The sequence below is a fragment of the Anolis carolinensis genome, chromosome 4, assembly GCF_035594765.1.
Source record: "Anolis carolinensis isolate JA03-04 chromosome 4, rAnoCar3.1.pri, whole genome shotgun sequence".
Classification (NCBI taxonomy): Eukaryota; Metazoa; Chordata; class Lepidosauria; order Squamata; family Dactyloidae; genus Anolis; species Anolis carolinensis.
Genome location: NC_085844.1, coordinates 184,730,099 through 184,757,322, shown reverse-complemented (window position 1 = coordinate 184,757,322; position 27,224 = coordinate 184,730,099). Strand labels below are relative to the sequence as shown.

Below are 27,224 nucleotides of genomic sequence, written 5' to 3'. Positions count from 1 at the left end.
TTCAAAAACATGAAATGTGAGTAGATCAATAGGTACTGCTCCGGCGGGAAGGTAATGCAGTCATGCCGGCCACATGATTTTGAAGGTGTCTACGGACAACGCTGGCTCTTTGGCTTAGAAATGGAGATGAGCCCCAACCCCCAGAGTCGGACATGACTAGACTTAATGTCAAGGGAAACCTTTACTTTGACAGGATTAATGAAACCTGTAAAAGTTGTCATCTTTTTCATGTGCTTAGCATTTTATTTAGAGTAATCCATTTCTATTTTAGTTTGTGTTTGCAACACATAATCATAAGAAGGAAAGAAAACATAGCTGTATGAAATTGATGGCAGATAGGGGATGAAGTGAAAATGTGACTTTTAAGCTCAATAAACAGGACAGATTCTTTAGTAAGGGGTTGTTAACATTTGATACTGCTCCATACTGAAAATGGAGCAGGCTTTAAGTTTGGAACATCCATTTTAAAACATTCATGTCTGCATTCTTTCTACTCTGTGTCAAGATCCCAGTCTCAAAGTCAGTCATTTGATTATTTTTTTAAAGTTATCTGTTCAGGGCTTTGAGGTACCCTTCAATCTCAACTGCCAGTGTTTTGATTGACACAATTTTAGTAGTATTTTTAAATACACTTGTTAAGAAGATGCAACATTTGTTTTTCTCACCACCACTTCCGCCCCATAGTTTAACAGAGTGCAGGTTTGGTTTCTCAATGACTTTAAGCCATTTCTTGTCTTTGCATGTCATCCCTCACACCAGGCGGTGAAACACATTATCAGGTAGTGCCTGGAAAGTAGTTAACTGCGTTTGACATACGCCAACTCCCTGCCTCCACACTGGATAATTGCATTGTCAACTATTCAGCAAAGTGGCAGGTGACACTGTTGCCAGATTGATTGTCTTAGCATTGAGGCTCCTAAGACTGTCAGCTGCCCAATCGATAGCGTTTACACAAGACACTGTGACTGCATCTGTAACTAATTTCAGTTTGAAACTGGCAAAGACATTGTGCTGCCCCCTTTTTTCTGACTCTGTGTGTTGAGTGTCTCGCTTCCGGTCCTCGTGCTGCGAATTGATCCGGCTCCATCCCACTGTTAGTGCTTTGGGAAGTTCATCCCTGTTTTAAATTGGTGTAGCAGGCGAAGAAGTCAGTAGTGTGTGTTGCAGCTTTAGTAAAGAAGTATTGCTGAATATGGCTAACAAGTAGCACTAGTTTTGCAATCAATAACCTGATCAATTTATTAAATTAACACTGATTTTCTTTCACTTTCCTGCTATAGATTAGAATTAGTTTACAGAGAGCAAACATGTTTTGGTTTATGAACTTTAGATCCCTTTATTCTATCCCATGACACTCTGTATCAAAAGTTTACTGTTGACATTTAAGTAAGTGGACAGCAAGACCTGCTGCTTCCCATGGCACCTGTAAACCAGGGCAGTGCTCTTGGTCCCTTTCCCAAGTTGCTGGTTTATGCTCTGCTGCTTTAGAAAAGTCGTCCTCTCAGCTTTTCTCCCTCCTCTGTTATTGGCAGAATTGCTGTGTGACTGTGATCCCTGACAGTGGTGCTTATTGATCCACTGATGTGAACCTGTTTAGTAATTCAAGATTATTTTAATTCCTACCCTTTCCTTTTTTTTTTCACTCCCTCCCCTTGGGAACTATGAGCCACCTTCATGGAAATTACACCAGACTACTAAGTCTGTGCTTGGATATTTCCCCTTCTGTTGTAGCAGCTTTCCCCAAATAAGAACTCAAATGCCTGCTAAACATTCGACTTCAGTGGTATTGGAGGAATTGCCATAGCATGAAGGCCAGATAGGAGGGCTGAAAAGGTAGGGCCGCACATGAGAATTACACCAGCAAACAGAAATTGTGGTTTGAAACAGACCTCAATCACTCAATTCTTTCCACCTACAGTGCCTGGAAATAAAGAGGATAAGGCAAAGGTCCCTGCAGAGGAAAACTCTATTCATTCACTCAAAAATAGGGTTATCCAGATAGTCAGTCGTCAGAGGACAGGAGGGTTATCAAATCTGACTAAGAGACAGCACAATAAACTAGTAGAACTTAGGCATGCTGAATCACACCCAATTGATTCTGGCTTGAACAACCATATAAAAACGAAAACAGCAAAGGAGCTAAAGATGCTGTCCTGGAATATATCTGGATGGGCCGGAAAACTAGTGGATAAAGAGTTTGTAGAATATTTACAGTTCTCTATTATAATGTTACAGGAAACTTGGGTGGAAGAAACCTCAAATCTTAATTTGCAGGGTTTTAGAAGTTTTGCAGTGCCTGCTGCAAGGCGACATAAGTGGGGGCGCTGCTGTGGGGGCTTAGCAGTTTTTGTTTCAGTCGAGCTAGATGCTGAGTGTCAAATTGTGACTAATAAGTCTAACAATAATATATTAGCTGTAGAGATAAAACTCAAGGATAACCAGGTTTTATTTTGTATTAATGTTTATGTGCCTCCAGTAAATTCAGCATATTCTGCCAAAGAGGTGTGGCGGTTTTTAGATACAGCCTTGGAAGATAGGACCAGTGGCTTGGAAAATACAAACATTGTTTTAGGAGGTGATTTTAATGCGAGGATGGGAAAATCAAATGAGGATCTAGCTCAGTATTTTGGGTTTTATTTAGAAAATCAATTCTCACTTAATAGAAACTCAAGAGATGTGAAATTTAATAAGAATGGGCTGGAACTTTTCTTACTAGCCTATAAACATTTTTTATTAATCATGAATGGCAGCCATCTAGAGGAGTCATCCGGACTATACACTTATCACTCAGTAAGGGGGGGAAGTGTTCTAGATTATTTTATAATCTCACCTGGGTTGTTGCCAGCAGTCAAAACTTTTATAGTGGACATACGTCCGGAAAGTGACCATCACCCCATTAAACTAGTCATAAAAACAGACGTAGAGCAGCACAGAGTGTCAAATAATTATCATCTGGACCTGGTCTCCATGGGACCCAGACGACTCAAGTGGTCGGAGCCCTTGAGCGATAAGGTTATAGACCTACTTAATGGACCTATTCTGGAAACTTGCAGAGAGAAGATACTCAAATGTACTATTGACCCAATAGAGGGTTATCAGCAAATTATTACCTCCCTTAAACCATACCTGATTCACACAGAACCAACCAAAGTCAACAAGTCCAGTAAGGGAAGCTAGTTCGATGCAGAATGCAGGAGCCAAAAAAAGATCCTATCCCTGGCCATCAGAGCAGCCAACAAAAATGGGACTGAACAAAATTATAAAAGCCTGAGTGAAACCCGTTCACAATATAAAACCCTACTAAAAAGGAAGAAACTTGAATTCAACAGGCAAAATTGGATAAAGCTGGATCTGGCAGTTAGGCAAAAGGATGAGGTCAAATTCTGGAATATGGTGCATTCAGGGCTAAGGCCCTTGCAACCTCATTTAGACTCTCAAATTGCAGCACCTACATGGGAAACTTATTTTAGAGAAATATTCAGTGACCCAGAGACTGCCAAGGATGTGTCTAGACCCATTGACCCCCCTGATTGGACACCAGTTTCTCCAGAGGAAATCGAAGGCCTGCTTCAAAAATTAAAAACAGGAAAAGCCCCAGGAGAGGATATGCTACCTCCCGAATTGTTTAGATGTAACATCACCTGGTGGGCTCCCATCCTGGCCAGACCGTTTACATATATCAACCAGACAGGAATCATCCCAAATGGGTGGAAAACTAGTATAATTGTCCCTTTATATAAAAAAGGCAATAGGATGGACCCACGCAATTATAGACCTATTAGCCTGTTGGATGTAGTGTCAAAAATCTATGGTAGGTTTCTGTTAAATAAATTACATAGCTGGGCAGAGGAGAATAATATTATTGCAGAAGAACAGGCCGGATTTCGGCAAGGCAGAAGCACAATAGACCAATGTTTTGTGCTTTCACACCTAATCCAAAATAGTCTGAAGAAACCAAAGGGACGCCTATACACGGCATTTGTGGATTTTACCTCAGCTTTTGACTTAATTGACAGACAGCGTTTGTGGGAAAAGTTGGCGAAGACTAATGTGGATAGACGACTGTTGTCATTATTGCATCAGCTATATTCGGGGACAGACCTAAGAGTGAGGTTAGGTCTGTCAGGCAAGCTATCGAGCAACATTGAAACAAAAAGAGGAGTTAGGCAAGGCTGCTTGCTAGCACCTTTTCTGTTTAATTTCTACATAAATAATCTAGTTGCCGAGTTGAGCTCCCCTGACCACTTCCCTCCATTAGGAGGTAGTAGGAAAATCCAAGTCTTGTTGTACGCGGATGACATGGTCCTCCTGTCAACTACGCAAATAGGTCTCAGGAGACTTTTGAGGTCACTAAGTAGAAGCTGTGAACAAGAAAAGCTGATGATCAATCACTCTAAAACCAAAGTGATAGTATTTTCCAAAAGGAAGCAAATACATACATGGAAATTGGATGGCCACTCAATAGAGCAGTGTCATAGCTTTAAATACCTGGGCATACACTTCTCATATAATGGGAACTGGAAGAGCCATATAGAGGCAGCCAAATTATCTGCTTGGAGGTCAGTGAAATCAATCCTAGCCTTTGGGAAAACAAAGGGAGGCTCCTTGGTATGTCCCACAGTAAAGATTTTTGCTGCTAAGATTTTACCTCAGCTGTTATACGGAGCAGAAATTTGGGGACAGGGTAATACAAAACAGGTTGAATGTATTCAGAACAAGTTTGCAAGAGCTCTTTTAGCCCTTCCCCCTGGGACCCCAGGTGCCTTGTTAAGGCTTGAATTGGATCTTCCCTCACTTAAGGCCAGAATGCATAAGCTTAACATCTCATACGGGAAGAGACTTCTGGGAATGGAGGATGAGCGTATAACAAAGCAATGCATGATGGAGCAGCATAAGCAAGGAGGGTGGGTTCAATACTGGCAAGCCTTGCTCCATCAGTATTTTGATGGGTCAACAACAACTCTAATGCATCTGGACAAGAAGACGATCAGAGATAAAATCTTTGAGATGGACGCAGCTGACAACCTGCAGATTAGTAAACAGCAAGGTTTCTCTACCTGGTATCCCCGACTAAAGAGTGACCAATATTGTCAGCAATATCTTCAAGACCTAACGTCTGCAGTCCTGAGGAAAGCATTTACAGCCCTGCGCTTCCAAACAATGCCATCAAACTGGCTAGAGGGAAGATACAGAGGGATCCCCCATGTCCAACGACTTTGCATTTGTGGCACAGGGGAAAAAGAAGATCTAACACACTATCTGCTACACTGCCCCTTGTATAAGGATCCTAGGAAAAATCTCCTGGGAACACTCTTGGAAGAAAGGGCAGCATGGCAACAATCTGCTGTGATCTGTGACTTGCTAGCAGATTATTCCAAAAACATAACACTAAAGGTTGCCACATTTGCAATTGCAGCCCAAAAGATCAGAGCTAAAGTAGCAAAATCCATACTCGAGGTCAGAAATGGAAATGGTGATGGTCTGGGATGATACAAATCAGACACTGTCATTGTTATGTTGCTGCTTTCATAATTTTAAAGAGCAAGTTTTAATTTTTGAATAAGTTTTAATGTTTATATTGGAAAGTGTTTATAAAGGTTGTATATTACTGATGTCATGGCCTATGGCTAGTACAATAAACCATTCATTCATTCATTCATTCATTCATAGCAGCATGGACAGAGGAAACTTTTCCAAGTTTATCCAAAGTACCATACAGATACAAAAGAAATTTGTTTAATGTTTTTAGTCAAGTTTTAAGGTCCTGTTTACAGGAGAGAAAGGATTTTTTGCTGGCAAATAGTTTGTAAGGGATAGCTTTGATGGTGTTCACATTGACATACATCAGTACTACAATAAATTAATAACCATAGAATTATACAGTCTTCTTTTAAAGCCTGCTGTTCTAGTTTGTTAGTAAAGCTGACTAAAAGCAATCGGGATGCAGATTTCCAGCCTATATTCTGTTTGTTTTCTTGTGGAATGAAATATGACTTTGGAATGGTATTTCTGCTATAATAGTCCATGTGCATAGCCTTGTACACTGGAGATGGGTCTATTTATGTTTGATAAATTCCACAAATGCATTTCATTGCTTTAATAGCAGCCAATAAAAACCAACATTACTATCTTTCTGTTGTCAGATTAATTTTCGATCAGCCTGAAGCCATGACTGTTACTGATTCACTTCATGTTTATTTTATCATTTATAGTACAATATAACAATAGAAAGTTGCAATTTAATAATTAATTTCAGCAGGTGCTGGCTATCAAAGACCTCACTTGACATGTTTAAAGGGAAGCCACATCTGTGCTACTTTGTTCTCTTGGTGCTATGGTAGTTCAGGGATATTTCAGCAGCTGAGGAAACAAGTACTGCCAAAACTGGTTCCCAGGAAATCTCCCCTTCAGGGGAGATAAAGCGGGGTATAATAATAATAATAATTATTATTATTATTATTATTATTATTGTGGCCTGGCAACATTGAACCTTTTTTATAGTTGGTTTTTTGGTGGTTATTCCTTTTATAGAAACCAGAAAGTGACGCGGTGGCTCAATGGGTTAAACCCTTTTGCTGGCTGAACTGCTGACCTGAAGACCTGAAGGTCAGCAGTTCGAATCCGCGGGTGAGCATTCGTCTGTCAGCCCCAGCTTCCCATGCAAGGACATGAGAGAAGCCTCCCACAGGATGGTAACACAACCGGGTGTCCCCTGGGCAATGTCTTTGTAGACGGCCAATTCTCTCACACCAGAATCGACTTGCAGTATATTCTCAATTCACTTCTGACATGATAAAAAAACAAGCAACACTTTAAGAAAACAGGTAAATGAACTCAGCTAGGGGTTGGTTTGAGGAAACAAATTAGGGAAACCTACTTTAAGAAAACAGTTTCTAAGTTGAGACTATTTTCCACCAAATCTATCTAAAATACCCACAAGCACTATAAACACATTTTGTTCTGGCTGTTACGATTTCCTTCAAGGCTGTGCAACAGGCGAGAAGTAGAAATGAATTCAAGACTGGATTACAAAGCTTTTGGTTTATTGCATATACTCTGTTATAAGTTTATCTAGGCAGGTTTTGGGTCCACACAATGGAATTTGCTACGACCCATAGAAAAGTTGAGTGTAAAACCTAAGGGCATGTAACAAAAGATGTAAAACGCAAAGCAAGCGAAAAATGCCAAAGAACTTCAAAAATTCCAGCAGACATAACTAATCGTGTTTATCCTCAAAGCTGGAAGAATTACATTTTGACTGGATGGAAGGTTCACTTTGGACCACTCACTTCATGCACTTCTTGCAAAGTGAGCTGAGAATAAAAGGTACTATGCCCAGTGTTGGGCTGAAGAGGGACTTGGAGAGAACAGACTTTCAAAAAGCAACCCAGAAAATTCCTCACAGCGTGAGGTATGCAGAAGTTGGCTGTCTCAAACCAAGAGCAGTTTGCTGGGTTGCTTTTTGGCTGTTAACACCCCTGACATACACACACCCTACCCTGGCAGGCCCAGTCTGATGCAGTTGCTCTGGATGGTTTTTAAGGCTGTGGCTGCTGCTGTTGCGGGGCAGGAGGTACCAGAGCACAGAAGGCCAAAAGCAACCCAGCAAGCTTCCTTGTGCCTTGAAATATGCAGAGACAGGCTCTGGGACATTTTTGGAGCCTCTGTTTCTTCCTTTTTCCCCAAGCTGGGCATTCCAGCCTCTCAACCCATATACAAACCAGCACTGCCCATGGATAAGTTGACTCGGGTTTTCAAGATAAATTTTTAGCCTAAAATTTCTTGGCTAATGGTCAAGTATATATGGTAGTTTTAAAAAGGGAAGGTAAGAGTTATAGACTGAGTATTCCGTGCACACAGAGAAATGTTTGTGGTCATCTCGCTCTCCTCCAGTGTGATTCTATGCTATTTTTGGGTTGGAGCTTGACCTTCTTCTACCTTTTGATTGTTGTATATGTTTAGGAAGCAATTAGAGGAAAGTTGAGAACAGTTCCCCCGACCTCAGGCAGTAGTTGAATGAAAGGAGTCTCCCTCCCAGTCACTGCAAGCATTGTTTCCAAGCCCCATAACACTGTGATGAGTAGGTTACATTTAAGTGGTCAACTGCAGTTTGAAAATATAAGGTTTTAAGGTGAACTCTTGGTGGTTTCACGTTTCCACAGTATGTGGTCTTAGAACATATCATCTGCAAATAACGGGTCTTACAATGACAATGAGTAAAAACAAATAGTCAATTTTTAACAGTCCAGGTGGTGAAACTCTGAAGTCGGTGTATACTCGATTCTTTAACTTGACAATCACTTCACTTGGCTATTGAGAGGAAAAATAGGCAAGTTGCCATCCCCATTAATAAGCACTGTGTATAAAGACATTCTGTTTGTTAACTGCTTTAATTCTGCTGTTCACTTTTTACTAGTTCATTTGAAGATGGAGTTGATACTCTGTTGTCATTATAAAAGGGTTGGCAATAGTGAAGTAAATGGCTGTGGAAATGGCTTTTTTCAGAAAAGAAATAGTTCGTGTCTGGCCTTTTCATTATGTAACATTTCCAAGCTGAATCCCTGGTTTTTGTGTCCTACTCTACACAGAATTGAGGCATACATTTATTACCTGGCCCCAGTCATGCAAGAAACTATATAATTTTCATTGCACTAGTAGGATTTGAGTCAACCTAAATAATTTGTTATCAAACTGTTGGAGAAGTAGGCTTGAATTTTAATATTTTTATGGAGCATTGTAAATGAACGTGGCTAAGGGCTTTTAAACAGCTTGAGATAACTCAAGGAAGTTTTGTAAGAATAATAGGGAATGCTTCGCTAGTCTTCATTGCGACTTCCAGTTTTTAGCAATGTTATTTTGGTGTCAAACAATTTCTTCCTTATTGTTTTGGTGTCATGAGCCCCAATCCCATGAAAGTGTGCAATAACGCACCAAATGTTATTGAATTAGTAGGACCATTGCAAGAGCTATCCATTTGTCTCTTTTTAAAAAGAGATGTGGACTGTTGTCTTGACAAGAGAGAATACATATTCTTTAGGCATTAAAAACATTGAAAGGGCAAAAAGATATATAGTGGGGAAGGGAGAAGCTAGCAACTCACTCAATAGCATTTCTAAAATTTGTTTCCACTTGTAAAGTTAAAAATATTATTTTGGAGTTCAATCGTGGGATTTTCTGAGAGGATGGTGATTCAAATCATTGACATTCCTGGTCATAAGGACTCCCTACTCCAACAGTGCTGTGGAAATTTCCAGCAGGGAGGCTTTTGATCTTTTACTGTCGCATGAACAACAATGTCTATTGTTCCCTACATTCTAGTTGACTTATGATGGAGAGGAAATTTGTGCATTATAGACAAGAAATGAACTCTTTTCCTTTTCAGAAGACAGACCACAAGAGACTTAAATGACTTAATCATTTTTGTTAATAAGATGATTAATTAATGTTTTAATTCAGGTGTTCAACTGATCACCATCATATTCCATAACAGTTAATGCCACAGACTAGTGGTGACTTTGTGTTTAGCTCTAAATGAATTTCATAATACACCCTCTAACAGTTTACTAGAAGATATGTCAGTGTTCTCGATTAGATTTTTTGAAACTGCTTAATTACACTAACACTTGAGTCATGCAATATGTTCTACTCACATTAAGCATTATAGAGGTAGGTGTTAACTGGAAAAATGTTCCTTAGAAGAAATTAACTATGAACATAGGAAGCTGCTTTATATGGAGTCTGATTATTGCTCTGTCTAGCCCAGTATGGTCAACTGACTGACAGCAGGAGCTCCTGGGGTTTCAGGTAGGATTATTTCCTAGTTCTACCTGCCTCTCACTTAGTGACTAACCAAATACTGACCCTGTTTAGCTTCCAAAGTCAGATGAGATCAGGCCTGTAAAAAGTGTTATGCTATTGAAGGTGGTACAATCTAAAATAATCAATTTTCAGTGTGAATATTAACTAGGGCTAGAATTGTATAATATGTGCAGATTAAAGCTGGCCTGCTGCACCTCTGAGATTGGCCTCATTGCTCTTTGCAAGCTTTTGTACTCATATCTCAGCAGGAATGTTTCTTGTTCTGAACTCCTAGAATGTTCAGCATTAACTCGATTTTGGCGCTGGGGCCAGCTGCTCCGAGGGCAAGCGGAGCAGAGCTGTGTACACAGCGCTGGAGGGCTACTGTGCTCTCAAGGTAAGTGATCTTGATAGGTACATTCTGACTGATGAGAGAGTTTGTCTCCTGAACTGTCACAGGGTTTATAGAGGTGCCACTCAATACCGGTGCTGGAATTGCTTGTCAGAGCAGCCGCCTACAAGAGCAATGGGGATCAGAGACAGAACAGTAACTTTGTTTTTTCCCGGCTTAATGGCCTCAGAGTCTGACCTGCATGCTCACTCTTGTTTGTCTGGACTTTCAAGGAGGCATCTTAGATTAAGAATGTCAGAGAACTGTGTTTTAGTTTTAGTAAAGTTAGTTGTATCACCAAGGATGAGTGTTATACAGACAAAATCATGCAGATAAGAGGTGTAAGGCGGCAAAATTCTACTTTTATATTGGGGGAGTCAAATAAGACTTAAAACACAAGTTTTTATGTTTGAATGAATCCAATAACTATCATACATTTCCCTTATTCTGAGGATAAAAGGTGTTTCAGAATTGGCATTCTCTTACTTATTGACACTGCTTAAGTTACTATTTAGGTATAGTGTTGTTAATTAATTGTTCAATGGTGCATTCATATTATATACTCTGTTACCTTCTAATCTGGAATAGTGATCTAAGTGGGTATAAATACTGAGAACTTCATTCTTATTAGTTAGATTTAGAATAAGTGATTATGGCTTTAAAGGGGAATTGGATAGATTCCTGAAGAATGAGACTATTGACAGCTATCAGATGAATGAAATATTCATCTCCAGAGTAATGTATCTTAATAGTAGCTGCAAGGGGCCATTCTGGAAGTAACACAGTACCACAAAAAGTTTATTAATGTTCCGAAGTTTACTGGTTGAAAAGCTTTGTGAAATGATTTACTGAACTAAATGGATCCTTGGTCTGTTCCAGATTCTTTTTGATGTATGTTTGACAGGATTTAAAATAATGAATGCTGAAAAAGAAAAAGTGGCATTGGAAAGAGGCAACTTGGCACTGTTTGCCACAAATCTCGCAATTTGGTCTGTGTCAAGACTCTTCCTCAGAATCTTTTCTCCCAGGCTACATCCTTTTGTAAAATCAGAAGAAAAGACATTTGTGTATGTGTTGCCTATATCTCCATGAAACAACTCCTTCATTACCCCGTCCTAAACTTAAGGAGTATAATTTCTAGAGTAGTTTTAGCCCTAGCTCATCTGTTTTTTAAAAACAAAGGGCCATCCCTTTCCAAGGGTCACCTCATACTTTTCTCTGAACCAACATCCCTTCACATTCTTACCTTGAGAGTTCATGACATTCTAGCTCTTGGGAAGATAGTATATTATGGTGGTATGGAAGAGATTTCTCAGAATGGAAGAGGGAGCTGGATAAGCGGTTCTGAGGGTAAATGCAGCATAAGAAAACAAGGTTTTTTCTTTTTTGTTGTTGGTTACAAATAATAGAATTTGAAGGGAAAAAAGCAATTTGCAACAAGCATTCTAAATCAAAATGTATCCAGTCACTTTGTTAGTAGCGTTAACAATTGGTAAGCAAACCACAGGTTAGGTAACTGACAGACCTTTCCATATAGAAATTTTGTAAAAGGTTCATGCCCATCTCATGCACCTTTTCCTCCCTTAGAAGACCTCCTTCTATTGGTCTTGGTCATTTCTCCAAGACTCAGATCACCTAACAGTTGCACGTACCTTTCAAAGTTCTGTTTCTCTTTATAATACTTAAGTGCTTTACAAGTGCACTTAAATAATGTGTTCATCCTTCCCCTCTCATTCAATAAGAGATAAATAAAGCAGGGAGATGAAGACATAAAACATGGAGGATAGATTGACCTTAACTGTAAAGACTAGTAAGGTTAAATTTGTTAAAAGATATTTGTATTCTCCCTTTCCTGAAATATGTTGCCTCAAACAGTTACTTATGTGTGCTAGAGTTGTGAAGAGGGCAATAATAGAATGACTTTGAGACACTTTTGTTGGTCATTTTTCTCGCTTGGATTTTCGGCAGTCCACGTATTGCAGGATGATATTGCATTTATGTCAAAGAGTAGTAGTTTTTAGACCCTTTCATTTCATCTCCATCTGCACACACAAATCAGGTATGACTCTGTTGGGTTGTCGTGCTTTAAGAGAACATCCTATTTAATCCATTTATAGCTGTACTTTGTGTAGAAATCTGGTTTGAATGAACCAAGAATGAATAATTAATTTGAACCAGTTTAGACCTCAAATATTTAAACAGCTGCTGTGGTGTTTTCACTGCTCTGTAGTCAAGAAATGTGAATGAGTTGAGCCACAAGGTTCAACAAAAGCTTTGACCCTGTTCAAACCATCTTTAAGCACATCTTTATGCTGAGCACAAGATCTGTTTATGGGCACTTTCAGCCATGTGTATCATCTTAAGATGCTATGGCCACAATGCTACCTTAGGCAGCTCAAGAATTAAAAGCTTTCTTCTCTTGAGTTTCGAGACAGCTTAGAGCAGGGATCCATGACTGTTTAAAGCTGGTGGATAGTATAGCTTATGTATCAAGTCTTCCCATGGGTAGGACCTTATTTTGTTCCACACACTAAAAAATCTAAGCCACTTCTGCCATCCATAACACTCTGATGGAACATGAGAATGTTTTCTTAGAATTGATAGTCTTCCTTTCTCTGTCAAAGGTGACCAGAAAGTGTGACATGCTCCCTGAGATTCTGTAATAGGACAAAATTTCACAATCTTTCAAAAGGAGACCTACAGACTTGATTCAACATTTGATTCAAATTAATTAATGTAATGCTTTTTTAATTTTACTTTTTGTTTTGGCTGCAGAATTTGGATGATTATATGCAGATTGCCAGGTAATGCAGTATTCATTCAGAAGAATCAGAACATTATAGGAGGGACAACAGAGTACTTTAAGAAAGTAGCCTAGTAGTAGAGCAGTTATGAGTCTTGAGATAGAATTGAACAGATCTTTTTCAAAATTGTTCAAAAATTATCCTGTCTTCTGAATCATCATATCTTTGTAGCTAAATCCTGAGCATTTTCTAAGAAAAAAAATAAAAAATAAAGGTGCTTACTGAGGAAAGTCTGACCATAATCCTACTTGTGGCTCCTCATTTTTCCATCAGAGTCCCACATCAGTCTTGTCCACTGCATCTGTATGACTTCTTTTTAGGACAAGTAAAAATGAAGCAGTGGTCATGATCACTGCACATTTTCCTCAGACTGAGTCCCTCCAGATGTTTTGCCTGTTATTTCTATCAGGCTCAGCTAAAAATGGTAACTAATTAGGGATGTAGGATATTGTAAGACAAACATTTAAGAAATTCAAGTGGGAGAAAGTAATCCTATCTGATAAGTTTCTTAAATGTGTTTCTAAGAGAGAACATTCTGCATGCCAGGTTTTAAAGTGTAATGACATTTGTTTCTCAGGTTTACTCTTGTCTGTATACCAAGCTTCCAGAGCACATGTGAAAAGTTGGGAAAAGGAGAGTCTTTGGAAAGTAGATCATAGTAAGGACTTAACTAAGGGCCTCTTCATTTTGTGGAAGTGGTATTGTAGAAGTGAAGAAATGCTTTTTGTTTCTAGATTTTCCCCATCCTCAGTTTTTGCCTCTATTGTGTATTCATACAGCCATAACTTCTGCTTTGTGTTTGAGGAAGGTAGGTGTAAAATAAGAGGTGGTGTACAGAGCTGAACATTTCAGATAAAAGAGATTGAAGAGAGGATAATAATAATAATAATAATAATAATAATAATAATAATAATAATAATAATAACAACAACAACAACAACAACAACAACAACAACTTATTATAACTTGTATTATTATTATTATAACTTTTGTTCTTATATCCCTCCCCATCTCCTTGGGACGGCTTACATGGAGACCAAGCCCTGTAATGTAACAATAAAATACAACAGCATAAGATACATTCAATTACAATGAACTAATACATAAAAACATAAAAATCATAAAAGCATAAATTCAACAACAACCAATAACCAATAGCCGGACGTGTTCTAAAATTGGAGGCAAGGCAACAAATTATACATGTACAATATATTGCAAGGTCATTAATAAGATGGCCCAGTAAAAAAGTGCAGTGGCTGGGTATAGGTGGAGGTAAAAGGACTTCCATCAAATTGTGTCAAATTAATCAAAAGCACATTGAAATAACCAGGTTGTCAGGTCTTTACGAAATGTGGCCAAGGTAGGAGCTAATCTAATTCCTCTCAGGAGGGAGTTCCAGAGCCAGGGATCACCACTGAGAAGGCCCTCTCCTTTGTCCCCACCAACTGTGTTTTGGGAGAGAGAGAAGTGCCTCCCCAGCAGATCTTAAAGTTTGTGCAGGTTCATAGTAGAAAATGTTGCAAAGATAGGCTGGACCCAAACCGTTTATGGCTTTATAGGTGATAACCAGCACCTTGAACTGGGACTGGAAACATATCAGCAGCCAGTTGGAGACCAATATCCATGTGGTCTTTTATCTATGCCTATGTGAATTTGCATTACCAGCCTTATTCTATATTTTGATTTATGAAAAATCTGTTTTTATAGAATCCCCTCCTTTCCAAATTACCTAGTTCAGTGAAGTTTCCCAGTCTTTTGGCACCTCTGTCCTGCTAAATCTCTAAGGCGTTATAGAGTAGCTAGTTAAGTTATTACTGAGAAAACTTGGATATCTTTTGCATTTAATTGAGATTATTAGTTGTTATGGCGATTCTATCAAGGACTTTTCTTGGCAAAAGTTGTTCATAGATTGGCCATTGCCTTCTTATGAGGCTGAGAGGGTATGACTTTCCATGACTAAACAAAGATTCACATGATTGTCTCCAGAATCATAGTCCAGTGCTCAAGCCACTATACTACACTGACTTAAAAGAGAATAACCATGTTAGCTAAAGGATAAACTTCAGTCGGTATTCCAATTAGGCTGTCAATGTTTTTGAGTTCTTCATAATGTCTAGTACATATAGTATCAAATGTCTCTTGCACTGTCCAGAAAATCTCTGCTTTATTTTTTGAAAGCAATATTCAAGCCTTTATAGTTGCAAAGGAGTGGAATAATTCTGAATACAGAATTTCTAATTGTAAAATAATATCCAAATTGTAGTCAAGACACTAAATAGAATAAATTTTCATTGATTTGCTTTGCTTACTTGTTTGAGCCATATAATACTAGGTTACTGAATTCAGAATAGGAATATTGAATTCTAACCCACCCCTCAATAGTCCTCAGAGATGTGGGAAATACTAATGAAACTTATGTGAAAGAAATCCTCAGATAACTTGATCTATTTTTGTTTTTGTACTTCAGGTCTGGTTCCCAAAATTATGCTGTCTCTGCCCTGTTATAATTTGGGGCCGTATTATTCTCTGTTATATATTATTGAGTATTTGATCATGTCATCTTGATATTAAATGCATTCCTTTCTTTAAAGTACCTCCATTGTACTGCACCTTGGTCCCCCTTGCTCTTTGTTCATTAAAATTTTCTGAAATGGTCAAATCTAATGGTGGGATGGGGGAAGACTGACAATTCAGTTTTATGAAAGAATGAAAGATTATGACAGAAATGATGGTAATGCCTAGAATTTGTTTCCTTCTTGAAAACCCAAGCATTCTGCATCAGGTATCACTCCAATGTATGCATTTCCCACCTGACCATCTCTGCAGGGACTTATTACAAATTATATTCTATGCTGTGCTTTTCCTGTGTTATACCTCAATATTTCATTATGTTTTGTTCCTTCTGCTTGCCACAGTAATTTCAATAAATCACAAGCCTGCTTGTACTTGCCTGAGTGTGATGTTTTTCTGTTGCATGATACAGTGCCAACATCTGAGAGACTTGTTATTCCCCATAATTTTCTGTTTCCCTACTAGGTAGTTTGGAAAGGAGGGGATAATATAAGTCAAAATAGAGAATAAATGCTGTTTAATAAATGCTGTCAAATTTAAGCAACTCAAAATAATTTCAGCTAGTGCTATTACACACAACCCGGTACAATCTCATCAGACCCTAAAGCAGGGATGGGTAACTGTCAGACACTAGTGGGCTTCCTTAGTCCCTCAGGAGACACTGGAAGGTTGTACGTCAACTGCACTTTCACCCAAAATCACCCATGTCTTTGCTGCCAGGGGTTGTGGGGCTCATTTTTACCATGTTTAGAGGCCCCCTGCTGAGATCATTGTAGGCCCAGAATAGACCTTTTTATAAGGTGTATTTTGCTTTTCTATTTACTTTGTGCTTTACCTTGGCTTAAAATGGCCAGGAGGAAGGCAAAATGCCTTTTAAATGCATTTTGAAGGCAAAAAATGAGCTATAAAAATGGCCTAAGAACTGTGCTTTGCCACCCCTGTCTTATAGCAGTGCTTCACAGGGTGGTGGTCCTTGGAGCAGTATTAGTCCCCAAACCATTGGTTAATTGTAGGTTGCCAGGAAAGAAGGAAACAAGTGCAGACAGTGGACATAAATATGGTGACAAACTTTAGCGAATTCCAGAAAAGTAATTGTACGTCCCACATATCAGATAGCCTTATTACAGAGGAAGGAAACTACTGCAAGCCTGTGATAAAATTGCTGTTTCTCTCCCAGTCTCCCCCATCCCTAACTTTGTATCCCTCTATTTAGAACTAAGTATAGTGACAAATGCTCCACACATTTCTTTTCCTTACAGGATCTGGGTTTGTCATGTGCAGCGGCAAGGAGAATCCAGACAGTGATGCTGATCTTGATGTGGATGGAGACGACACACTGGAATACGGGAAACCACAGTATCTTTTTCTAGTTGTCCTAGACTCCCACTGTGAGGTTGTGGCTGAACCATTCAGATCCTTGGTGTACTCCAAGTGTGATGATACATGCACAGATTTGAAATCTCTTTGTTTCTAAGGATTAGGAGATCAGCACATATGTTGCATGTATTCTAAATCATCAGAGGGTAGAAAATACAGCTATATCTACAGATAGATCTCAGGATTATTTGGATAGGTTGACTAAGATTTCTGACTGCCATACATTTATAATAATAGCTGTAAATTGCTCTTCTTTTCATCTAAAGTGAAATGTTGAAATCAGGAAATATTTGGGGTACGTTTTTATGCAAGATCACAGAGGTCTATTGAAATACTCAGAAATAATTTCTCTCAGAATTCTTTACTTTTAAGCATTTGTCCCTTTCACTAGGCTTGAATTTATGGAATTGGGGGTTTTAGAAGTTCTAGCAAGAAACAAGATAATTCTGCGGTCAGAGGTGGGTGGTAATTGGAGTTGTTCAGTTAGTGATTCTCCCCACTTTCGGTTGTTCCCTCGCACCTTATTTTCCTTGCTGTGGAGATGCAGTTTCCCTTTGTTCTTCTTTCAAGTGAGTGTGTTATTATCAGACAGATGTTTGCTTTTCATCTTGGGATTTCAAGTACCCATTGAAAGTTAGCCTTCACTATGTCAAATTAGTGCTCTCTAGTACAGTTACAATTGCATGATGCATTGGTTCTGTTATTCACATTTCAGAGTTTATCTTGGCTTCTCTACCTTGATAGCTTGAAATAAATACTGAAGTGAAATAACTTTATATTAGCCTGTGCTCTCCTTAACACTGTATGCTTAGATATACAGAGGCAGATATCATTCCATGCACTGGAGAAGAACCAGGTGAAGCCAAAGAAAGAGAAGCACTTAGAGGTGCAGTCTTAAAGTAAGTGGCTCTTTATTTATTTATAGGGATGGAGTATGGTGCGTTACATCATATTTTGTGAGATGAATAGGATTTCTAAAGGTACATACCCTTTCAGTTCGGTATTAGACACATGGCCAGGGCAGAGAAAACTTGAGAACCAGGCACATTCCAAGAAGACAGTTAACTATCTGTAAAATGGTAAGTATTAAAAGCCCACACTAGTTTTGGTTTTTGCTACCTTTTTCTGTCAAATTTTTAGTGTTAACTGGATTTTCTTGCTACTATTGGGGGCCTTTTGAGCTAGAAAAAAAATAATTTCTTCCATTATAGATAGCAATGAAAATATGAAATATATATGTAACACAACCTTAAAGAAGGATCTGCGGGTTGCATTTTGCAAAACCTAAATTCTGAATTTTCAACTCAACAGAGTAAGGCACAAGAAATATTCATAGAATCATAGAATCATAGAATAGTAGAGTTGGAAGAGACCTCATGGGCCATCCAGTCCAACCCCCTGCCAAGAAGCAGGAAATCGCATTCAAAGCACCCCCGACAGATGGCCATCCAGCCTCTGCTTAAAAGCCTCCAAGGAAGGAGCCTCCACCACAGCCCGGGGGAGAGAGTTCCACTGTTGAACAGCCCTCACAGTGAGGAAGTTCTTCCTGATGTTCAGGTGGAATCCCCTTTCCTGTAGTTTGAAGCCATTGTTCCGTGTTCTAGTCTGCAGGGCAGCAGAAAACAAGCTCCCTCCCTCCTCCCTATGACTTCCCTTCACGTATTTGTACATGGCTATCATGTCTCCTCTCAGCCTTCTCTTCTGCAGGCTAAACATGCCAAGCTCTTTAAGCCGCTCCTCATAGGGCTTGTTCTCCAGACCCTTAATCATTTTAGTCGCCCTCCTCTGGACGCTTTCCAGCTTGTCAACATCTCCCTTCAACTGTGGTGCCCAGAATTGGACGCAGTATTCCAGGTGTGGTCTGACCAAGGCAGAATAGAGGGGGAGCATGACTTCCCTGGATCTAGACGCTATTCCCCTATTGATGCAGGCCAGAATCCCGTTGGCTTTTTTAGCTGCTGCATCACATTGTTGGCTCATGTTTAACTTGTTGTCCACGAGGACTCCAAGGTCTTTTTCGCACACACTGCTGTCAAGCCAGGCGTCCCCCATTCTGTATCTTTGATTTCCATTCTTTCTGCCGAAATGAAGTATCTTGCATTTGTCCCTGTTGAACTTCATTTTGTTAGTTTCGGCCCATCTCTCTAGTCTGTCAAGATCGTTTTGAATTCTGCTCCTGTCTTCTGGAGTGTTGGCTCTCCCTCCCAGTTTTGTGTCGTCTGCAAACTTGATGATCGTGCCTTCTAACCCTTCGTCTAAGTCGTTAATAAAGATGTTGAACAGAACCGGGCCCAGGACGGAGCCCTGCGGCACTCCACTTGTCACTTATTTCCATGATGAAGATGACGCATTGGTGAGCACCCTTTGGGTTCGTTCGCTTAGCCAATTGCAGATCCACCTAACCGTAGTTTTGTCTAGCCCACATTTTACTAGTTTATTTGCCAGAAGGTCGTGGGGGACTTTGTCGAAGGCCTTACTGAAATCCAGGTAGGCTATATCCACAGCATTCCCTGTATCGACCCAACTCGTAACTCTATCGAAAAAAGAGATCAGATTAGTCTGGCATGACTTGTTTTTGGTAAATCCGTGTTGACTATTAGCAATGACCGCATTTGTTTCTAAGTGTTCGCAGACCACTTCCTTGATGATCTTTTCCAGAATCTTGCCTGGTATCGATGTGAGGCTGACCGGACGGTAATTGTTTGGGTCGTTCTTTTTCCCCTTCTTGAAGATAGGGACCACATTCGCCCTCCTCCAATCTGCTGGGACTTCTCCCGTTCTCCAAGAACTCTCGAAGATAATTGCTAGTGGTTCTGAAATAACTTCCGCTAATTCCTTCAATACTCTTGGATGTAGCTGATCTGACCCAGGGGACTTGAATTCGTTTAGAGAGGCCAGGTGTTCCTGGACAGCTTGTTTCCCTATTTGGGGTTGGATTTCCCCCAATCCTTCGTCTATTCGATGTTGCTGAGGTTGAAGATGGCTTTCTTTTTGTGAGAAGACCGAGGCAAAGAAGGCATTGAGCAGTTCTGTCTTTTCCCTGTCCCCTGTCGCCATCACCCCATCTTCTCCTTGCAGAGGCCCTATCGCCTCCTTTTTCTTCCTTTTTCTACCAACGTAAGCAAAAAAGCCTTTTTTGTTGTTTTTTATGTCCCTGGCAAGCCTGAGCTCATTTTGTGCTTTAGCCTTGCGAACCTTTTCCCTACAGGTGTTGGCTATACGTTTGAATTCTTCTTTGGTGATTTCTCCCCTTTTCCACTTCTTGTGCATGTCACTTTTGAGCTTTAGCTCAGTTAGAAGTTCTTTGGACATCCATTCTGGCTTCTTTGCACTTGTCTTATTTTTCTTCTTTGTTGGCACTGTTTGCATTTGCGCCTTGAGTATTTCACTTTTGAAAAACTCCCATCCATCCTTAACTCCCTTGTTTTTTTAATATTGGCGTCCATGGAATGCCGCTCAGTAATTCCTTCATTTTTTGGAAGTCAGCTCTCTTAAAGTCGAGAATGCGTGTTTGACTTGTCTTCGTTTCAGCATTCCTTTGTATTGCAAACTCCAGGAGCACATGGTCACTTGCCCCTAAGGATCCAACCACTTCAACTGTGTTGATCAGGTCTTCCACATTTGTTAAGATTAGATCAAGAGTTGCTGATCCTCTTGTTGCCACTTCTACCTTCTGGACCATGAAATTGTCTGCAAGGCAAGTGAGGAATTTGTTGGACTTTGTACTCTTGGCTGAGTTTGTTTTCCAGCAGATATCGGAATAATTGAAATCGCCCATGACTACTATATCTCTTCTTTGTGCCTGTTTGGTCAGCTGTTGACAGAAGGCTTCATCAAGTCCTTCATCCTGACTCGGAGGTCTGTAGTAGACACCCACGACAAGATCTTTTTGAGTCCCGGTTCCCTTGATTCTTATCCAGATGCTTTCAAGCTGGTTTCCCGGATTACAGTCTTGCATTTCTTCTGCAACGTAACTGTTTTTGACATATAAAGCTACTCCCCCTCCTCTCCCCTTTGTTCTATTTCTGTGAAAGAGGTTATAGCCCTCAATGGCTACATTCCAGTGATGGGAGTCATCCCATCAGGTTTCAGTGATGCCTATGACATCGTATGTGTGGTGCTGTGCTAAGAGTTGGAGTTCGTCTTGCTTATTTCCCATGCTCTGAGCGTTGGTGTAAAGACATGTAAGCCCCTGTGACCTCCCCTTGAGCTGTTTATTTGGGATTATTGTGCTCTCCGTACTTGGTCCTTGCTGTGTTTGTGCAGCCCTCCGTTTAGCCTTTTGGCGGTTCCCTGTGGTCGTGGGTAATAGTGTTCGCCAGGCTGTTGTTCCCCTCCCCCAGTGGATCTAATTTAAAGTGCGCCTGATGAGGTTTGTGAGTCTGTGTGCAAAAAGATGTTTTCCTGCTTGTGTGAGATGCACCCCATCACTTGCCAATAGGCCATCCTCCTGGAAGAGTAGACCATGGTCAAGGAAGCCAAAATGCTCCTCTTGGCACCATTTTCTGAGCCAGTTATTGACCTGTACTATTTTTCTGGCCCTTGTAGAGCCGTGTCCTACAACGGGGAGGAGGGATGAAAAGATCACATGTACATTATACAGTTTTAGCTTTGTTCCCAGAGCTCGAAAATCATTTGTGATCTTTTGAAAAGTATGCCTAGCGGTGTCATTGGTACCTACATGAATCAACATAAGGTGGGGAGGGTGATGGGGCTTTAGGAGCCTGCTGAGCCTCTGAGTGATATGGTGTATTTTTGCCCCCGGGAGGCAGCATGTTTCTCGAGCCATCCCATCCGGTCTGGAAATGATGGCTTCCGTTCCTCTAAGGAGGGAGTCACCTACTACCAAGACCTGTTTCCTTTGAGGATTGACAGGGTCCCTTTTGTGCAAGACAGTGTGTATGTCCCCTGAAGAGTGTTCCTGTTGAAGTGAATCATGCAGGTGTAAAGTGTTGTCCTCCTCCACAACATCCCCAGTGCATTCATCAATGACAATCCATTGAGATACATCCGAGAGCCCATTACTCTCCCAAGGATGTTCCTGTTGCTCCTGGTCTACGATTGGGGATGGAGCATTTGCATGATTACATAAGTGTGAATGTGGTGATGCACTGTCCCCGTCAGGGCTATCCCCTGCGCATTGATCAAGGGTGGCCCACTGAGTGGTATCTAAGAAACTGTGGTCCTCCACAAGATGTGTTTCCTGATTGTATGTTAATGGTGTTAGAATTTCAAATCTGTTGTGTAAATGCAGCTGAGCAGAGGAGTTCTGCGGAGGCTGCCTGGTCCTGTGTCTCCTTCTATGGGTGACCTCCTTCCAAGCCTGAGGGTTGTCTACCTTTGAGTTGATCTCCCCATAAGGTTCCTGATCATGGTGGTGTTGGTGTGATGCAGGCTGCAGATTTATAGCAGCGTGTTGTGCAGTGTCCAAGAAGAGCTCGAGCGCCTGAATGTCCTTAAGGGTCTTAATACGGTGCTCGAGCTGTTGGATCCTCTGCTCCATCAGAGTCATCTGTTTGCATTTGGAGCAGATGTAGTTGACTAGTTTTTGTGTGAAAAAGCAGAACATGCCACAGCTGGTGCATGTGGTGGCAAGTATTTGCTGTTGGTCCATCTCTTGGTGAGTGAAGTGACCGAGGAGGATTGTGTGTGTTATGGGCAGAATGCTATCCACCTTCCTGTGTGTGTATTTTTAAAGTTGTTTTGTTTATTATATATACTGTAAGAATGTGTTTTACTGTAGTGGTGGCTCAGAAAGCTTCAACAGGAAGCCAACACTTTCAATAACAATAGCCTTGCCTCACCTTCCCAACAATGGCAGAACAGCAAGCCTTAATTACAGCTAGCCCACACTCAAGAATCAGCCCAGACTCAGGTTTTTAAAGGTAAAGAGTCCAACAAACACAGGTTTTTAAGGCTTTTAAGGCTATCTAAGAAAAGAGTAGGCAATCTATAAATTCTATTATAGCTAATAGAACTATGTGATGAAGGACATGTTAACTATTTCCAGAAAAGACAACTATCTTAAACTTCCAAATCTACAACGCTTAGAATTCACTGCTAACTTTCATTTAGCCCTTGCTGCAGTTAATGCAATATTTTCAAGAACTGACCCACTTCTGGTTTATAGCGTGGATACCTAGAGTTGGATGTTAGTACACTAATCACTCCTCTGAAAGCCATTCTTTCAAAGGTCTGGTAGTAGCTGTGCTCAGAGCAGCAGCAAAACAAACAAAATCTTAGAACATTCTGATTTCTGTGGGCATCAATATATTTCTTGATGTGGGCAACCTTAGTAGGGTATGGTTTTTGTAATACTTGATTCTGAATTTTGGACTACTATTAGCTGTCAGCTGGAGTTAGACAGAGCTTTCCATGTGAAAGCCTCTAGGCAAATAACTGAACAGTTGTTAACAGGGAGCTAAGAAATGGATTTTCAAGCCCTCTGCCCTATGTAGAAACAGCACTTACATTTCTCCAGTCTCTTAGGCTGTGTGAGTCTTGAAGGTCAAGATTGATAGAGCATTGAAATGAAGTTTTCCTAGTGTTTAGCACATTTTAAGTTGCAGCCTGAAATCAAGTTTCACATTATAGAATCACCTGTGTGCCTCAGGAAGTTCTTTGCTTTGATAATTAGAATGAACAGTGAGTAATATTTGATGTTTAAAGAACGTCAAAAGCCTTGCTTGTATTTTTTCCAAGTGCTTAAATTCTGAGATCTGATCTGTTCTATTAAAGTAGGTGGCAACACAGTAATTTAAATTCAGTAAAACCAGCTATATAAATATTGCATTTATTTATACCCTATCCTAATGTCATTGGATCTCAGGATAGCATACCATTTTAATATGTATGAAATACCTTTTAATATGTATATCTTTTAGAATATTTATAATGATTATGTATTTTAATGATGTTGTAACCCGCCTCGAGCCATGAGGAGAGGAGAGGCGGATGAGAAATAAAATTACTATTATCAACACAAAGACATAGTATGACACAGCAAACGAGATCTATATGCTGCATTTCATATCACAAAATCACAAGTCGAACATTTCCCAAGTGTTTAGGATTGTGTGATGTATTTTCGGATGATGCGTGCAGATCCCAGTAAGGTGGCCTTTTGCAGTTGACAGATTGTAATTTTGTCAGTGTTTATTGTTTCCAAATGCCGACTGAGATCTTGTGGCACGGCACCCAGTGTCTCGATTACCACTGGGACCACTTGTATTGGTTTATGCCACAGGCTTTGCAGTTCAATCTTGAGATCCTGATAACTGCTGAGTTTTTCCTGTTGTATTATTATTATTATTATTATTTACATCAGTCAAAATGATTTAAAGCAATAGAGAATAATTTGAACAGACTAAAAACTGATCTAACAATGAAAGTAAAAAAATTGTGTGCGCACATATTGGAATAGAAATAGTTAGACCTAAAGAATGTAATTAGAAAGCTATTACTATATTTTCCTTGGCACCAGAATGAAATCAAGTGTCAGCACCACTCAGGGCTCCAAGGCATTCCTTAGCTGGGCTGCCAAAATAGAGACGGTCCTCTTCCCATAGTGCTGTAGCTAAGTCTCTTATATGCCATGCAGATGTCAATGCTTGGGCAGGTATACACTGAATAAAGTGCTTCTTCAATTAATAAGGTCCCAAACGTAAGTCCTTGAAAGTCATCACAAGCACCTTGAAATCAGTCTGGAAGGATATTGGTACCCAGTTTAGTTCCTATAAACAGGTATGACAACCTGATCAATCTTTATACAAACTTTGTAGCTGAGAAGGACTATGCTTTACAGTACAGGAAGCCATAGATATGCATGATTTGTCTCAAATATTTATTATGGTGTTAAACTAAATTAATTTCTAAATGGTGCATAAATGATAAAGCCTTTTAAGACTTTGAGATAAGTAGAAAGTATACCAAGCAATGTTCTTGTGTCATCCTTTTCACTGTTATTTGTTTTTGTTCCCTCAGCGGTGGCACACCTAGTACCCGGATAACACCAGAATTTTCTAAATGGGCAAGTGATGGTGAGTGCAAAATATATATGCGGCGGGTCTACTATACCTTCAAGTCACTTGGAGGATAGGCAATTGGAGGACAATAGTGGGTGTTTCAGGGTAAAGTTTGATGTTATTCCTATGGCAGCATTTTGTTTTTCCTGGATAATTCTCGCAATAATAATAATGACAACTTTATTTATTGCCCACAACATAAGGCATGTGGAGCACTGAAGTAAAGAGTCTTCCAACTTGTTGGGTATTGTACGGAGAAACTTTGCAGCCTTTCAGTTTGTGCACACAGAGATGGATTTGCTTTTTTGTTTTGCTGGCATGATACAGCATCATTGCCTTTCTTCATGATGGCGGTGTTAAATTTAATATATTTGGGACAAGATGTAGGCAAGTAAAAATTAGTTTCAGTTCAACTGCAAAAAAGGTTTTGATCTTAAATGTTCTGTAATATTCTTTCCTTAAGTCTTGTTCATGATAGTTTTAGAAAAACCTAAAGATAACTTTGGTAGCTTTCTTTGCTTGTTTAGTTTACAGATCTGGCATGACTTTGTGATTCTTACGGGTACATAAACATCTGGCCTGGAAGCATGCATTTCTTCCTGATGGTTCCATGAATAATTGCCCCAGAATCCTAAGTGCAATTTGGCAGAATTGTCAAGAAGCAAATTGCACATGGAAACTGTTTGCTGAATCTATATCACTCTAAATTATTAGTTGCAGTAATGCTGTGTCCAAAAACTAAAATGCAGTTTTTTAACTGACTGGGTGCTTTAGTTCTAGGTGCCCAGTTATTGTTGCACAGGAGAAAATAATTTGATACATTGATACAGTGTTCAGAATCTGGTATCCCAAGCTTATAATTTGCTTTTGAATAATCCATGACCTTATAATTTTCAGAGGAGCTTTGTGTAATATAATTTCTGCAGTTCTAGTTTACCGGGTCAGTCATAAATGTATCTTGAATAATTCTTCAACACCTATCATCTTCAGACTGCACATTCGGGATAGTTTTCTCTTTGGAACCGGCACTGGAACAGTTAACTCACTTTTGTGTTTCACTCAAACATCTGTGAATAAATTCTGGCCCTTTCCTCTTTTGTCACTGACCCTGGACTCTTTGGGATTTGTTTGTTTTTTTACAGAAATGCCATCAACAAGTAATGGGGAGAGCAGTAAACAGGAGCCTATGCAAAAGACCTGCAAGAACAGTGACATAGAGAAGTGAGTATCTATTTTGTAGTAGAATGGAAAGAGAAACTGACAGGAAACTTATTTTTAAATTAAATTGTATTTAATTTAAATTAAATTTAAATTGTAGGTGTCTTTATTTGTTAGCCACCTTGCAAAAAGAGAGAAAATAAAATAAAAATGAGTGGGAAGCAGAAGCAGCAGTTGGGGTGATTGTGAACCTTTGCTGGACCTAAGCGTTATAATGAGGAGTACGACGTTAGAACAGACTACTTGAGGTAGAGTGAAATTCAAAGTTCTAAATCCTGCTCTTCTTGGTTAACACTTCCAACCAAATTCAGCACATCAGGATGTTATTTGCCTGTCTCAGCCTCTTTCACTCATGTAGCAAGGACTTCAAGTCTAGAATTATAGAATATCTGAGACTTCAGAGGAAGAAATCAATAAAGGGGTATGTAAGGGGGAGATCAAGGAATAATTAGTCATGTACGCAGTTTGAGTTAGTTGTGTTAACACATACTACCTTCTGTTGCAACAACAGCTTAATTTTGCCATTTTTTCATTCATTGTGCAGCAAGGTGTTAATGCCATCTTCCATGAGAATAAGAGAATTCAGTTTTGCCTGGCAGTTTCTATCAATTGCATTAATTTGTGACTCCGTAGTATTTTTGCCCCATATCTTATAGAATAAAGCTTGACGTTTCTCGAAGTACTTGTCCAAATGATGAATTGATATCATCTTCATGATTAGATTATTTAAAAAGCTTTATTCAATGCATCTTGTGGGACTCCAAACTTTACCCAAGTGCCTCATACAGTAATTCAGTGTTGTGAAATATGTCTTTGCTCCTTCATTGTGGCAAGTCATGACCCGCTGTGGAGCATTTAAAACTCGTGATTTCCAAAGTCAAAAATTACACATTGGCTCTCAACCTCCAAATGTCAATAGCCATTTTTTTGCACTGGATAGCGTTTCTATCTTTGTTGATAAGAAATACCTTGTAGAAAATGATCTCTCCCTTTTAGTTAGATGCTCTTGACTTCCATAGGGGGAACAAAAACCAAGAAACA

The 27,224-nt window shown here is 39.7% G+C and overlaps 1 protein-coding gene across 13 annotated transcripts in view; it reads left to right on the top strand.

Moving 5' to 3' along the window:
- Positions 1 to 27,224, top strand: part of rnf220 (ring finger protein 220) — a 363,311-nt gene that overhangs the window by 293,408 nt on the left and 42,679 nt on the right. For 8 of the 13 annotated variants that reach the window (XR_010005774.1, XM_062979633.1, XM_062979632.1 and 5 more), the window contains 5 exons: positions 10,094 to 10,195; positions 16,824 to 16,920; positions 17,754 to 17,840; positions 24,925 to 24,980; positions 26,108 to 26,186. Coding sequence is in view for 12 of the 13 variants with exons in the window: in XM_062979633.1 (XP_062835703.1) it covers positions 10,094 to 10,195; positions 16,824 to 16,920; positions 17,754 to 17,840; positions 24,925 to 24,980; positions 26,108 to 26,186 (421 nt within the window). In the remaining variant the exon portion in view is untranslated. The remainder of the gene's footprint in view (positions 1 to 10,093; positions 10,196 to 16,823; positions 16,921 to 17,753; positions 17,841 to 24,924; positions 24,981 to 26,107; positions 26,187 to 27,224) is intronic. The other 5 variants (XM_062979638.1, XM_062979643.1, XM_062979641.1 and 2 more) reach the window with 1 other exon arrangement.